The 16,778-nt window shown below is 35.4% G+C and overlaps 1 protein-coding gene across 50 annotated transcripts in view; it reads left to right on the plus strand.

Annotated features, from left to right (window-relative positions):
• Positions 1-1,916: 1,916 nt before the first annotated feature.
• Positions 1,917-16,778, plus strand: part of LOC114260629 (gamma-tubulin complex component 2) — a 32,632-nt gene continuing 17,770 nt past the window's right edge. For 17 of the 50 annotated variants that reach the window (XM_082921027.1, XM_082921011.1, XM_082921013.1 and 14 more), the window contains exons 1-8: positions 1,918-2,193; positions 3,103-3,339; positions 7,704-7,776; positions 7,850-8,248; positions 8,372-8,425; positions 9,438-9,545; positions 9,799-9,861; positions 10,042-10,116. In XM_082921027.1, the coding sequence (XP_082777153.1) occupies positions 8,156-8,248; positions 8,372-8,425; positions 9,438-9,545; positions 9,799-9,861; positions 10,042-10,116 (393 nt within the window). In that variant the 5' untranslated portion in view covers positions 1,918-2,193; positions 3,103-3,339; positions 7,704-7,776; positions 7,850-8,155. Of the gene's footprint in view, positions 2,198-3,102; positions 3,340-7,703; positions 7,777-7,849; positions 8,249-8,371; positions 8,426-9,437; positions 9,546-9,798; positions 9,862-10,041; positions 10,117-11,070; positions 11,463-11,767; positions 12,068-16,778 lie in introns of those variants that run through there. The other 33 variants (XM_082921025.1, XM_082921037.1, XM_082921032.1 and 30 more) reach the window with 20 other exon arrangements.

The raw sequence follows: 16,778 nt of genomic DNA on the forward strand, positions 1-16,778 counted from the left end.
GGAAGATAGCTATGATTATTGTAGAAATTGCATGAGAATTAGGAGAATTGAAACTATTTTCTCATCCATTGCATCGAGCATTGTTGCATAATTAACACATTGAAAATGTTATTGTTTTGAGAAAAATGGTTAAATGCCTTAGTGAATCTGGGTAGGAGTGTAGTGGTGGTATTAAGTTGGTTTATGTGTCCTTGGTGAAAGTCCAGAAACCCGCTCGGTTAAGTGTTGAGCCTTCTGGTTAATACCGGTAAAAATGACAATTTGGTAGTGCTTGTAGCCTACTTGCAGACATGTCTTAGAGATTCACAGTGTTGTATTCATTGTCCTGTTTTCTATTGTAAAGAAAATGATAGTATGATTTGAGATATAAACTTAGCATTGCACGGTTTGGAAAGAGAAATGAAAATGTTTTAGCACAAGCATTGCATATGCATTCTCCTTATATCTTTGTTAAGATTCATAAACTATGTTGTAATATCTCTACTGGTTTTTGACTTACCCTATATGGGAAAACCATTTTTAAGTGTTGATGATATACCTCTGCCAAGAACATAGCTTGGGAGGAACTTGGAGTTGAAGGCTTCTTTTTGTGTTAACTGTTGCATTTATTTTTGTACAAACCAAGAGCTTAAACTGTATTGGATTTAAATCCATTTTTATTGTGACCAAGTATTGCCTTGGAAAGATATAGCCAACAGGGCATTTTTCTTTTATTTGTTTTACTCTTACTTCAAATCTTTGCTTATAACATATGCTATAGATTCAAGCTTAGGGCTTATGAATGTATAATTGCATGTGTTACCTTGAATGGAAGAGTATTTTATTTAGAAATTTACGATTATTCATTAATAGTCTTGGGTTGTATTATGATTACCATTTCAGGGCGTTACAACTTCGTATCAGAACATACCGAGTTTAAATACTTTGGGTATATGAGGAGTGGTTCTTACCATAATGGATTTATCTCGCTTGATATAGATATTTGTATTTGCAGTATGCTACGTGATAACATATTTATGTGACTAAATGTGTATGTAATTTAATTTCTAAGATATTGATTAGATTTATGAGTTTCTAAAAGTCCTGTTAGAAGGGCACACTACAAGAAAAAGGAGTATAAGACACGAAACCTTTTGCGATGGCACACTTTTCCGTCACAAAAAGTAATTTTTTGCAACAGTTAATATCTTGTCGCCAATGATTGCTTTTTGTGACCAAAATTATTGTTTCATAAAGAGAGAAGGATATGATGGATGGCTTTTGCGATGATAGGTCATTAGTTGTCAAGAAAGGCCCATTTTTTGTAACGACTTTCTCTTACCATCGCACATAATTATTTTATTTATTTATTTATTTTTCTATGATCTTTGTTGTGCTGCCGCTAATAGACCCTCACTCCCAAAAAAAATGCTCCTTTTAAAATCTAGAGGTGTGCGCGATGCGATTCGGGCGGCTGAATAGTAAAATTACAAACTGAATGGCGAGTTAGCGAATTAGCAGATTGACAAATTGCTGTTTGGGCAGTTTTTGGCGAATTGGTGGATTGAAGAACATTTTAACTAATTATCATACATTTGCATAATATATAACACTAATTTGTATAATATTTTTAGATATATAACACAAATTTTTTTTACATAATATGTTTCATATATATAACCACTAATTTGTAATAAATTTCATATCTTAAATTTCTCTCACACTTATTTTTACATTAATATTTCATTAAAAGTTAAAAAATATATATGTATTAACTATAACGGAACGGAACGATTTGGTTAACCGATTATAAATTTTAAAATTTAAACCACAATTAACAATTAAAACGATACAAATTAATATAAATTAATACAATTTTAACGAATTGAGCGGTATTTTACACGCCCTACTAAAACCCTTGTGCCCAAAATCTTCATCAAATTTTTCGTGCCTCTGATTTTTCTTTTTCCCTCTGTCACACTAAGCTCTCTCTCTCTCTCTCGGTCTGCATCTTCTATCTTCATGCGACTCAGAATCACCTCTCTTTATTTGTTGGTAGGTAAAACCCCTCATCTCTCTCCACGATGCATAGCCGTTCTCTTACGATTTGTACTTCTCTCTCTCTCACAATCGCACCCCCGCACAGACATTCGTAGACCGTCGGGTTTTCGTCGTTCGCCGTTGCTGTGACCATTGCCGCTTCATTCTGGTTCGGTAGGTTCGTCTGCTCTTTCTCTGTATCACATTCCCCATCTGCTTCTTTCTCCCAATTTCTTAACTGATGTCTATCTGCTTTGTATTTCTTTCGATTTTTAGTTATTTTATTTTTTATTTTTTTGGTCAAGGGTTCCTAGAATCTGTATTTAATTGTTGCGCCATGATTCAGGGTATACAATCTGATTTTGAATTAGTGTTACCAAATAATTTTAAAGCCATTCAAAATTTTCAACTATGGTTTTGTGTCTCCATATCCAATGGATTTTTGATTTCTGATTCTGTATCTAAAATTAGTTTATAAACTCTCTCAACATGGAAGAATAAAGAATGAAAAGTGAGGAGTAACAAATAAAACCCTTAAAAGTTTCAAAACCCTAACCCTAAGCCTAACTTAACCTAATCTAAACAAATATCATCTACGTACTCTTATGTTGGCAAATTTGAATTGCTTGAAATCTTGTGGGATACAAGGCAATGATTCTCACTTCTTTTCTTTTCAAGGAATGTTGATAGAACATTGCCTTGGAATTAATTAAGCTTGCAGAGAAGCTGAGAAAGAGTTGTTAATTATAGGGAATTAATTCATGCCCATGCCATTTCAACAAAAAAAAAAAAAAAAAAAATCATGCCCATACAAAAATTTACTAATAAAGGCAATGAATTGAAGATGTTTTGATGGTTTGAGGGCTATTTCTATGTGGCTATTTGTATTCTACAATGTTTGTGAAATTGAAGGTTGTTTTATAAATTTGGTTTTTATTTTGAGAAGAACCACAATCTGAATTTTATTTAAATTTTTTAAATTAGGTTTCTTTTAATTGTGTTTTTATACGTATGCATATATGTATATCTATAACAATCTATAAAAGCAGCAAAATGTGCCTCTAACATCAGTGTGTCTAATAGGTTAGATGCCAAATTCACCCCTAATGAAGATTGCCTCACAAGATATGCATTGTTGGGGCATCTTCAGCAAGCTTGGTAGAAGAGGATGCTTCTCAAACAAGCTGCCCTTCACCTCTCGCCACCTGACCTACTGCAGCTCTCTCTTGAGTTTTCCTTTGCAAGTTCTTCTATTTTATAAGAGGTGTAATTGTTGCCTTGATGCAAATTGCTGTCAATCTAGTTCAAGAAACATACGAGGTATGCCCTTCCTCAACTTCCGTATGCCGTTAGTTGTGCAATCCGATTCTTAATTTCATTAGCCTATTGTTGCTTGATTGAGAACTCTCTTGGCTCTTTGTCTTCAAGTTTGGTTTGTCCTCACATTGAATTGGATTCGTGGTTTTTGATTTTTACTTTTTATACTTTTGCTCTTTGTCATGAATTTGTTCTTCTTGTTACATCTTTCGGCCTCCAACTGTTTGATGCACTGCCCGAATGCAAAATTCATCAGTCTCTACTCATCTTCTTCTTCTACTTCTTCTGTTGTATTCTAAAGTTATATATTGGTTTGGGTTTTAATATTGAATAAATTTATTTGTTATTCACCTAGACCCAAGAAAGAATATCATGAAACAAGAGAGAAGAAAATTAACAATCCAAGAGAGCAAGAAGGTGGTAGAAAGAGAACTAGGACACTTTGTTCTAATCAATGCCAATATTCTTCAATTACACTACAAATGAAATTACGTCACCCTATTTATAGGCTACATGACTAATTGTAGGACACTTGAAGAAACCGAAACACCCTTAAGAAAACAAATACTCCAAATCAATAATGACTGAAAATGTTTTCTTTAATTTTGTGTTTTTGAATGTATTTGTGTGGGTAGGTTAATCTCGATATTCTTAGAAGTGTAAGTTGTGTTCTTTTGTATTTTGTTTTGTGTTTTATGTATGTATAGAATGTTTTATGTTTTTGAGTATTATTTTAGAAAACAAAATTGTATGTTTTTATTTTTAATTTCTTTAAATTGCTTCTTTATTGAGGAATGTTCTTTCTGTTTCTATATCTGGATAATCTGTTGTGCAAAAACTATTTTATGTGTAGAATATATATGTTCTAAATTTTTTACATATTTAAAAAAAAAAAGAGGACTTGGGAACTTTTGTGTTAAATATTTCTTTTTAAAGGCAAAGAAAGAAAAAGATTGAGAAACTTGTGGGTATGCAGAGTGTTGATTTATTTATATTTTATGTTATATATTTTTAAAAATAAATTATTATTTCTTTTTAAATTTTGTTTGTTATTATTGATCTAGTCTGTTGCTCTTTTTAAACTTGTGGGTATGCAGAGTGTTTAGAAATAAATTATTATTTCTCTTATTTTCTCGCCTTGTCTGTTGCTCTTTGGTTTGATATTCAAACCAGCAAGTAAGTGATCTGATTTGGTTCAATGGTAAAATCTTGGCCTAATAACCTTGAGGTTATGGGTTCAAGTCTCAGGGCAGCCACTTTGTGCACTATGCCAAAGGTTAGGTGTGCACCCAATCTTTCCCCTCCCAAACACACATTAATGTGTATTATTTGGGCATTGTTTAAGTAAGTATTATCGATCTAGTCTATTTATTGTTACAGATTTGGCATTCTATGTTTTTGTAAGGTTATTTAATTCTTGTTTTTGACTTTGGCTAGTGGTTGATTGATTTGAGTATTTACATTTACTGATGTTTGCATCTGTGTTTATCTGTGTAGTATGATAACAAAAGCAAAAATGTTCCAGCACTTTTGCTTGCTTATTCCCTTGTATATATATATATATATGAATTGTTTTGTGATAAAATCATTTATTCTTTTTCTTTTAGTAAATATCTTCCTTGGTGCCAATTTTGTATAGAATTATATTTTGGTTGCTCAGTTATTTAATATTATATTAATTTTGTTATAATTGTGTTATCTTTGCTATTGATATTTCAATTTGGGGAATACTTGGTACCTAGAAATTTTCATAGAAGAATGAATATTTTTTTCTATAATCACTCTAGGTAGATAATCCACTATAGAAGTGTTGAATCCGAACCACATTGTTTTTCTAATAAATTTGTAGAGACAAATTCTTCTTCTTCTTCTTCTTTTTCTTTTTTATTTATTTATTTTTATCAGCAAAAAGAACTCTTTATTGATGGAAATATGAAATTCTTACTTCATTGAAATAGATGAGTGCAAAGAGCATCATAGTGGAACTACTCACCAAGAAGCCCACCTAATCATATGCTAGCACGCCATCACCCATTGGTGAGAAACCAACAACTACAAAGACCACGAAATAAAGCTTACATAGTGCTTCTAAAAAAGAATAAAAACTTAAACCAACCCACCAAATATCAGCTCACCCCATATGATTTCAGATGCTTCTTTTTCACCAATTGTATATTCCTCACAATATCATTACTAGAGTATGAGCACCCAATATTATGTGATTTCCACCAAAGTGCTAATCTTACCTTAATTGTCTCACATAACTTCACCAAATATGGATGCTTATCAGAAAAAATACACTCGTTAACTCAACTACCATTGCAATAGGCACTCAATTGAACCTGGTGTTACCCATTCCAGCCCCACCACTCAATCATGCATACCCACAAACAGTGTTTTTAAAGGCTCAAGGCGCACTAAGGCGTTGAAGGTCTCTCGGGGCGTAGGCGCAAGGCGCAAGGCGAGGCGCAGGCTTTATTGAAGTAAGGCGCATAATCTTAGTAAAAAATAAATAAATTAACATAGACTAATCATTCACAGTATTAAGACAATTTTTTTTAAAATAAAAGTAATCAAGACAAAGGGTGTGGAAAATAAATTGAAAATAATTTGTAATTTCAGTGTAATGTACTATGTGATTAATTAATTATTTGTAATTTTCTTTCCTAGCAGAGAAAGGAAAAAAACTGACCACTAGTGTAATATAATTTGTAATTTCAGTCTAATATAATTACAAATAATTTATATTTTACCAACAGCGTAAAAAAATTTATAATTTCAGTATAATATAATTTATTTTGATTTTACATACATATATTTGTGTTTTTTTATTAATATGTATAAATGTATATTATTTGATAATATTTGAGTATAATATAATATTTCAGTATATTATTTGATAATCCATATTATATAAAAATATATATTATATAAGATATATATTATACAAAGAGAAGCCGAGAGAGAGGAGAGAAGAGAGAGAGATCGCGAGAGGCGAAGGCGAGAGAGATAGAGCAATAGAAGTCGAAGGGAGGTCAAGTCGTCGAAGTTGAGAAGACGAGAGACGAAGGAGATGAAGGGAAATACAACGATGAAGAAGCAGAAAAAAAAAAAAAGAAAAAAAAAAGAAAAAAAAGAGAGAAGAAGACAGAGACGAGACGGCAGCAGGCAGAAGAAGAAGAAGAAGAAGACTAACCTGTAGCCGAAGCTAAAGCCGAAGTCGAAGTCGAAGTCAAAGTCTTCAATCACAGACGAAAGTCGCAATTGTATTGAGTTGCAGACTGCGCGAAGAGAAGAGACGACACTGAAAGATTTTAGGGCTTCGACTCTCGTATGTGCTGTATGAGTTGCAATCGTATGTGTTGGACCCATTCAAACTCAGATCAGAGCCATCGATAGGCATCAGGGGCAAAAAAAAAAACAAAAAGGCATGCTTAAGCGTCGCCTTGCGCTTGTTCGCGCCTGGCCCAAGGCTCGGCCAAGGCACGCGACTTATCTACCTCGCCTCACCTTGGGCCTCTTCAGTCGCCGAAGCTGCGCCTGGATGTGCCTTGTGCCTAGGTGCGCCTTTCACAACACTGCCCACACATTCCACACAAAAGGGCAGAGCAATAAAATATGATTGGAAGATTCCAATTCAGATTTACAGAACACACAAGATAAATCCACATTCCCCCCTCAATACTCCAATTTTGTGCAGGAAAGCCTTTGTTTTAAGTCTACCCTTCCGGTCCAACCAAGTAATGAATTTGGCTTTAGGTGTAGATAAGTTGTTCCATATCAGTCCAGCAGAGCTGTAAACAGAACCAAAATCCATATCACACCATTTATAGGCACTGCTAACCTTGAACCCACCTGCTTGATCAGCCTTCCATTTCACAAATTCCTCATGCTCCATGCCTATCCTAGGCCCTGTTCCCAAAAAATCAGTGAGTTTTAATAACTCATCTTCTTCCCAAGCATGTAGATTATTGTTCCTGAATACTCTTCACATTGACCATCACCTTATAATATAACTTTGCAAAAAATACTGTTTTATGTTATTCTAAGTAACTATTGTCTATCCATTAATTTGAGGAATGGTATTTTAAAATGTAAATTAGCAAATAATTATCATTGAATAAGGAAGTCTTTAAGTTTTTGCTAAAAAGGAAATAGTAAATATTTTAATTTCAATGTTTACATTATAGTAAGTTGGCATATGCTGCAGATTATTAGTATTTAGGTATTTGTTGATAAGTATCTTTCTCAGTTGTTAGCATTGCCTTAGCATCTTGTTTGCTGTAGTTGATGTTATATTCTCATCCTCTATAAACTCACTCTCATTGATTTTATGACTCAATCTAGAATTTATTTCATATATTTAGGTGGGTGTATGAAGGGGTGATTAATGATCCTTATGGTGAACTTTTTATTGCTGAGAACAAATCTCTCCCAAAGGTATTACTTTATTGGTTTATGCAAGTGCATTGGAATTGTGGTTTAGATGCTTACCTCTTTTTATTTTCAATAGGAGAGTCTCACTCAAGATTATGATGCAAAGTGTTGGCGAGAACGTTACAGTCTGGAGGATATTCCTAGCTTCCTAGAAAATGCTGCTGGAACAATCTTGACAATAGGAAAATATTTGTGAATGTGATGAGAGAATGTGGGCACAATGTGCAAGTTTTGTTATGATTATGTTGTTGCTTTATAGTTCACTCATTTTTTTTTTTTCTTTTTCCATAATTGTTTGTTGATCTTTATCTGCTGATGTTAATTCAACCGCTTGCCTAGCTAATTATTTTGGCAGGTCTCTGTGTCAGAAAATTCAAAGCTGATGAGCTCTGGCGCAAATCATCATTATCTTGAGTGTATAAAAGCTGCTTATGAGTTTGCCAGTGGTGAGCTCCTAAATCTTATAAAAGAAAAGGTGTGGTTCAGTTTATTCAACTAAACATACTTGCACATTTTCCTCATAATTATTTTTGTTTCTATTCATATCAATGTCATTAATAGTGTGTGTTTTTCTTTGTTTGTTTGTTTGTTTGTGTAGTATGACCTAATGGGAAAATTGCGGTCTATAAAACACTATCTTCTGCTTGATCAGGTTTGTATGTCGGTGAACTAATAAGTAGAAGTCCCATATGTGATGAATTATTGAGTTACATTTGGAAAAGAATGAGCTTATTCTTCTCGCTCTCTCTAGGTTTAGATGGGAAGTGGGTTTAGTCTACTTATGAATAATAGGTTACCAGAACCCATTTAATTTTGGGGGTGCTAGGTGTAGGTATGCGGTAGTGTGGCGGTTGGTTGTCGCTTTGTGTGGGTTATCTTTGCCATAGTTATTCCCCTTGTTGATACCATTTGAATCGAAGCTTGTTTCCTGTTTCTATGTTGAGATGAATGAATGGTGTTACAACTTACAAGGAAAGACAAAAGAAGAAATGAATCCTTAGGGAAGGAAGTTTGAAGTGAATAATTGAAGGTGCAACGAGGGAAAACCATTTGAGGTGGTATGGTCATGTGCATCATAGACCAATTAATGTGCCTGTAAGGAGTAGTGTTTTGATCAATGTGGAGGTGATAAAAGAAATAGAGGAAGGCCAAGGAGAACATGTGCTTAGGTGATAAGAAATGACAAGATTACCTTAAATTAAACTAAGAGTATGACTTTGAATATAATCAATTCGAGGAAATGGATCCAAGTACCTTGCTACCCCAAGTAATTGAAATAAAGGCATGTTGAATTGAGTATCTAGTAGTAGCTGAGATTGTTGCCGATCTTGGTGAGAACATGTTCGAGTGAGAAATTGTGTCAGCATCAGCATGGCACCTGCACTTAGCAGGATGTGTTCTGGTCTATAGTAGGTGGTTGTCATCAATAAGTTCATTGATGTTTATTTCATGTTTCAAGTTCAATGACCATTGTCCCTTGTTATATCAAGAAAGGCCTTAACAAAATATCAGTTGATATTCGGCTTCCTGTTTCATTGTAAACACGTGGATCGCCAGCTTTGTGGGGCATGGCAAATACATCAAGTATGGAGCAGAAATCTGTTTCATAATTTGTGAATGTTGGCTCCTTTTGTTTGTCTAATTTTACTGCAATCTGATTGTAGGGTGTGTGCGCTGTTGACACAAAAGGAATTGCAATCTCTTGGTCATCTTTGCTATGTCGTAGTATGCTTAAATTTATTTATAGCCTTCTACACTATCTAACATTTGAGGCATGTTTTACCCTTCTTCTTCTCCTCATTTTTATTTTTTAAATACATTTTTTCTTGCAGGAATGATAGCAATTATGAATTACTGCACCTGAAGCAAATAGATTTAATGTCTCTTATCCACTTCTAATTTGTATTTGTTTGTCAGAGAGTGGGAACTTTGCATAACTAATCCAAAATATTTCTTCAAGGAATTTTGAGGTCCTTAGAGATATTGTGTTTTCTCGTATGATCATACAATACGTTGTGTTTTCAGGTTCTTGAACCCAACTGGCATGTGATGCATAACAGACTACAAACTGCAAAGAGCATAGATGATGTCTATATGCACTCCCTTACTGGTTTTGATGTATCCTATAGTTGTTCAATTTCATAAAATCGAAAAAGAAATAGAACTTTGTTTCGGTATTTGTCTCAATTAATAGACGAACAAAGCTTCAAACCATCAAATTCTCTTTTTGTGTTTTGCCTAATACTTTTGACTCCTTCTGTGAAACAGGTTATTGAATACCATAATTTTTTCTTTGAGAAGTGTCTAAGGGAATGCTTGCTTCTTTTGTCCGAAGTTCTTAAGGTTAGTTTTGATTTTTATCGTCAGTATAAAAGATAAAGTTTCTTTGCTTAAGAACATATTTTATTAAGCTTTCTGTTTGATATATGCCATTTGAAAATTTTATATTTTGAAGTTTTGAACTAGATTATCAAACATGTCTTTGGTGCTGTTTGGTGTAGCTGTTAAAATAGATTATAGATTATAGCTTAACAGATTATAGATTATGACTTTAATCAGAAGCTGTTAATCTGTTTGGTATAACTGTTGGATTATAGATTTAAGTTGCTGAGTAGTGTTTGTTAAATAAGCTGTGAAGTAGCTTTTTTAATTAACTTTTATTTTTTATTATTCATTATTTGTCTACATTTCTCATAAAAAATAATAATAATATTTTATAGTCTATTTGTGTCTTTTTCTATTTTTAAAAAAATAAAAAATAAAAAAATCTAAGAGTATAACCGTGAATTAATATGTCCACAGCAGAAGCTGATAATCAGAAGTAAGGGGTGAGCAGCTTCTCAGAATCAGCTTTTTTCACTTAAAATAAGTTGTTAGAATCAGAAGTTGTTTGAAATAAGTTTAACCAAACAGTCCAAAATAACTTTTTAAAAGCCAGAAGCCATAAGTTGGCTAAAAAAAGCCCTACCAAACACCCCCTTTTTGTCCCAAAGTTTCAATGCTTGGATTGAAACTAAAGCACCACCTGTTTGAACTGTCTTTTCTTGACATATGCTCATTTAGAGAAACCTCCTTTGTTGTGCATAACTGATAAAGTCTAGGGAAATTAATACAAAGACTTGAATCCCCTTTCAAATGATCAATCCATGTTTAAGGTGGCCTCATCAATCCATGTTTAAGGGTTTACAACTCATGTTTTGAAGTTATGGAACACTCGACCCAACTTAGCATCAGTTGGGTTGTGCTGTATTGTTGGAGTAATATATCAACAGACTCTTTTTGTGGCAAATCTTGAAGATTCCCCATGTCGCATTGGGGAAGAAAGTTGGGAACACAGGAGTTATTGCTGCCATACAATTATCAACAAAACACAATGCCAACATTGAGGCCACTAGGCACGAGCTTAAAGAATTACACCCCAATGATCCTCAAATTGTTGTTCTCAATCAAGCATGGAGTTTGGAGAGTAAAAGGCATTATTCAAGTTCTAATTTCTTTTACCATGAAAATTTGTTGATTGAACCATGATTTTAATTCTGTGATGCTGAAATCGTTTCAAGTCTATTCTCTTTTGTCCAAAATACACTTTGTTCTCAGTTTCTAGTTGGATTCTCATACTGTGATTCCTTAGATTAAACTTGAGTTAGTGTAGTTAATTTGAAAGTCTTTAGGTTTTTATTTTTTATTTCCATTATGTTCTGCAAGTAACAATTGGCTATTGTTTTCTATTGTTGATTGAACTTAAAAATTTGTAAATGACAGTTTCATTTTAACCTTTATTGCCTAAGCTGTATAGCCTGTATTAGATTGTAGATATTCTTTGCATTGAGTATGGATATCTTAACCTCCTTGTGACGCTTGTAACGCTCGATTCATGTCTATGTTACAATCTTATTTATTTATTTATTGAAATAAATATCAAATGTATTATATTTTTTGTAAGCTTGAAATTAATTATGTTGTAAATAATTTTTTGTTTTGTTTCTTTTTTCAGATGCTACCCTTTTGAGTATGTGATGATATTTTCGCATATTGATATTAGAGTTTACTGTTGATACTAAAACAAGCTATAATATATATATATATATATATATATATATATATATATATATATTTTATTTGTACTGTCGATATTTTTGTTTTGTTTTGTTTTAGATAAAAATTTGACTTTTTGAATTATTAAAAATTAGTATTTTGGAGGATATTTTATATATTTTTGTAAAGAATGTTTGGTTGACACTGTATTGTTACAGGGTACATATATATTATTATTCATATAATATGATTTTGTGAATGTGAATGTGGATGTGTGTAGATGTAGATGTATTTTATTTTAGAAAATATTAATAATTTGTACAGGGAATGAATTAATAAAATATATATTTGTTTTATTAAAAAATTTTTTGTGACAGTAATAAACCGTTGATAATGTAATCATTATTTCCTTATATTTTATTAGCGACGGATTAATCTGTCGTATATACAGATTAGTACCATCTTGAGCGACGGTTTAAACTATTGCAAATATGTTATTGATTTAATTTTGTTTTTTTGCGACGTTTAAGACCGTTATTGTCTATAAAAAAAAGTTTTTTGGTGACGGCATCTTAAATCGTAGCTAAAAGCGATGTTTGTTTTGCTCTTTTTTTTTTTTGTCAAGTTAAACCGTTGCAAAAACTATTGATTTGTCGTCACTACAAGGAAGCGACACCTTGTAACCGTCGCAAATACCTTTTGTCACATCCTCTTCTGCCACCTTCCATTTTCTGTCACTACGTTGCAAAAAGTCTTTTGCGACGATATATGGACCCTTTGCAAAAGGTTCGATTTTTGGTAGTACATTTGATCACTGCTATTTTTATCTGGAACTCTGGCAACGTTGTGGGACGATTATTATCTAGAAAGAAAGTTCGTATGTGTTTATGTGAATATATGCTTATGTGGAGTGAATTAATTGTTGTTTATCGCTTTAGGATGCGAGTGAGTTAGTTTCGACATATTTGTGAATGTGCTAATCTCTTGTGTTACCTTTATTAGGATGCCAGGACATGGACATGGGGTAGTAGGCGTAACAGGCCTTGACGGCAGGAGGTGCCATTACCGGATGATATTTCGGCGTAGGAGAAAAGGGTTGGTGAGGCCAATGTAACCGAACCGGTTGGTCAACAGGCCAAGGGCGCTTTGGCCTGAGAAATGGCCGGAGTTTTACGGGAATCTATGGACATTCTTAGGGAAAATAATTAAGTCCAGGCCCAAGAGCGGAGACGGCTATTTTTTCTGAAGATGAAGTTTTTCCGGTTGAATCTGGATGAGTTTTTAAGGGATCCGAAGGAGTTGCTGAAAATGGATGAGTGGTTGGAGCAAATGGTGATGACATTCGAGATGCTTGGCATCGAGGATGATAGGTTGAGAGTGTCCTTGGCATCCTTCTAGTTGAAGGGAGATGCGGGTCAATAGTGGAAGTTTGTGCGGGGGTGCATCGGAGGGACTTAGGAGGCTTTTGTTAAACCCTTTCAGGACAAGTTCTTGCCTTCCATTGGTAGGGAGAAGTTGAGAGAGCAATTCTTGAAGCTCAAACAACTTAACACACCGGTGGCCGAGTTTGATGCTACCTTTACTAGCTTATTGAGGTTTGCACCGGAGTTGGTAACGACGGAGGAACGTCATTGCTTAGAGTTTGAGAAGAGGTTGAGGATCGTACTCCTTTTCAAGGTGGCCACATCCATGATTAGGGATTATGATCGTCTTGTTGAGGCAGCAGTTCACTTAGAGACCATGATTTAGGCTAAGGAGGAGAGGATGAGAGGCTCAAGGCAGAGAAGTCAGGAGGTTCAGGAAGAGACTCGAGACAATAAGAGGCAGAGGAGTTCTAACCCACAGTAGTCCCAGGGATCTAGGTCCACTTTTCTTGTACCGAGTTCTAGGTCAGGGAAAGGTGGCCAGGGAGGGATCACTTGCTTCAAGTGTGGCCAGCTGGGTCACAAGTCAGTAGTTTGCTCGCAGAAAGGAGGAGGGCAACAGTCTGCACCATTTGCGGCCCGTTCTCAGAGCCAAAGTCAAGAGAGAGGACAGCTGCCTACTTGTTATCAATGTGGGCAATCAGGGCATGTGAGGAGGTTTTGTCCTCAGTCTGGTGACACATCTGGTCAGTCTGGCCAGAGGCAGACAAAGAGCCATCAGCCTACACAGTCAGCTCAGGCCTCGAGGGCCAATCAGGAAGCCTTTTTGGCTCAATCCGTGCGTTAGACTTATGCCCCAAGGGGTGAGTATGTGGAGTAGAGACCTACATGGTGTGTATACGTTGTTACCATGACAGATTTAGTGCCAACATCTTTGGTAGTGAGAGGTAACTTCTTGTTATGTAATTCCATTGTCAATGTGTTGATTAATACGGGTGCATCCCATTTCTTTATCTCGTCTGCATTTGCATCGGCATTAGGGTTAGAAGTGGCCTAGTTAGCATCTCCACTCAAGGTAAAGTCACTTGTTGGTGGTGAGTTTGTGTTGGACTAGGGGTGTCGAGGTTGTGAGATAGAGGTTTCTGGTCGCCAACTTCCTTTTGCATTTGTGTTGATTGATATGTTGAGTTTTGATGTTGTACTAGGTATGGATTGGTTGTCGTCATACCAGGCTGTTATCGTTAGAGGGTTACTGTATGGACCTCGAGTAGTGACTGTTTTTATTTCTTCAGGGACCGAGTTGATAGAGCTTTGTTGCTAGTGCGTGATTTGCATGGTCGGGGTGAGCTTAGTCTCCTTGCTATATTCTTGAGTGTTGAGAGTGATGTGGTCCGAGTTGAGTCCTGAGGGTAGTTTGTGAATACCCGGACGTCTTTTCTTAGAATCTCACTAGTTTGCCATCTCACTGTGAGATAGAGTTTTTTATTTATTTAGTGCCTGACACCGTATAGATTTGCACTCGCTGAGTTAAGTGAGTTGAAGGTTCAACTCTAAAAATTGTTAGGTAAGGGTTTTATTCGCCATAGTACATCGCTTTGGGGAGCACTGGCTCTCTTTGCTAAGAAGAAGGATGGTACTTTGCGACTTTGTATTGATTATCGAAAATTGAACCGGGTAATTGTTAAGAATAAGTGCCCAATGCCTCGTATAGATGATCTATTTGACCAGATGAAGGGGTTTGTTGTTTTTCTAAGATAGACCTGAGATCGGGTTATCACTAGTTGAGAGTGAAGGAGGACATCCAAAAAAGGGCATTCCGTATGGGGTATGGTCATTATGAGTTACTAGTTATGCCTTTTGGGTTAACCAATGCATCGGCTTTATTTATGGATTTGATGAATCGGATATTTTGTGAGTTTTTTGACCGTTTTGTGGTTGTCTTCGTTGATGACATCTTGATTTACTCACCCTCTGAGAAGGAACACGATGAACACTTGTGAGTTGTGCTTTACTTAGAGCCCATAAACTGTATGTTAAGTTAGAGAAGTGTGAGTTCTGGATGAAATTCCTAGGCCATGTGGTGTCCGGAGAATGAGTGACTGTAGATTCCTTTAAGATTGAAGCGGTACAAGATTGGGAACAATCTAAGAATGTCTTTGAGTTCATAATTTCTTGGGATTAGTCGGGTATTATCATTGGTTTGTGAAAGATTTCTCTAAGTTAGTCTCACATTTGACTAGATTGACGAGGAAGAGAATCAAGTTTGTGTGGAGTGAGACTTGTGAAAAGTCATTTCAAGAACTTAAAGTTAGATTTACTACTGCTCCAAAGTTGATTATTTTGGAGAGGGGTTTGGGTTATTCAGTGTATTGTGATACTTCACGAAAAGGTTTGGATTGTGTCTTGATGCAAGAGGAAAAGGTAGCGGTCTATGGCTCACATCAGTTAAAAACATACGAGAGAAACTATCTTACTTATGACTTAGAGCTAGCAGCTATGATCTTTGCCTTGAAGATTTGGAGACATTATTTGTATAGTGAGAAATTTGAGATATTCTCCGAGTACTAGAGTTTGAAATATCTGTTTTAGCAAAAAGATATGAATTTGAGGTAGAGAAGGTGGATGGAGTTCATGCAAGCTTATCACTTCGAGTTGCATTACCATCCCGAGAAAGCCGACGTAGTGGTTGATGCCTTGAGTAGGAAGCCCTTTAGCAGTGTAGTTAATATTGTCTTTCGAGAATGGGAGATGTTGGGTGCTATTGGCGTGCTTGACTTGCATCTTGGCGAGTCCGTTGAGTCAGCTACCTTGTTTATAGTAATTGCACAGCCTACATTGGTGAGCAGAGTGATAGAAGCATAGATGGGTGATCACGAGGTAGAAGCCCTCTGGGGGAAGATCTCTAGTGGGAAGGTAAAGAAGGGCTTGAACGTGTTTTTTGATTCGAGTGTTAGGAACCTCGACCGTCTTTTCGTGTCAGAGTCTTGTAAAGAGAAGGTACTCTGAGAGTTTCACCATTTGCGCTTTGCTGTACATCTGGGAGGCACAAAGATTTATCATGACATTAGTTGCCAGTTTTGGTGAAAGGGAATGAAGAAGGACATAGCCATGTTTGTATCGAGGTGCCTTACTTGTTAGCAAGTGAAGGCCGAGCATCAGAGGCCAGTGGGTTTGTTATAACCCTTACTAAAAAATCAAGAAATCCCCTAGATATTGATTTGTGATTATGTATCAATTTTAAGCAGTATATAACAATCCCAATCAAACAATTAAGACAAATCAACACAACGATTTTACGTGGAAAAGTCACAATTGGACATCTCTAATTGTGATAAAAAATCACGGGCAACAGTCACAAAACAATCCACTAAGAAGATATAAAGGAATTACACAGGTTTACTCTTAATTACCTAGCGAATCCACGCCTGAATTGAACCAACCCCTATGTGCCTCTTCCAACCCCGTCTTCACCTCGGAATTGTCTTGACAATGAGCCATTCCAGAATCCACCAAAGTTTCAGGCTCGAATTCTTCAGAATCAACCGAAGAACTACTCTCTCTTTTGTGTAGAACAAACAAATAATCCTTTGATGTATATTCTTTAAA

The sequence above is a fragment of the Camellia sinensis genome, chromosome 3 (genome assembly GCF_055761805.1).
Source record: "Camellia sinensis isolate YWXY chromosome 3, ASM5576180v1, whole genome shotgun sequence".
Lineage (NCBI taxonomy): Eukaryota > Viridiplantae > Streptophyta > Magnoliopsida > Ericales > Theaceae > Camellia > Camellia sinensis.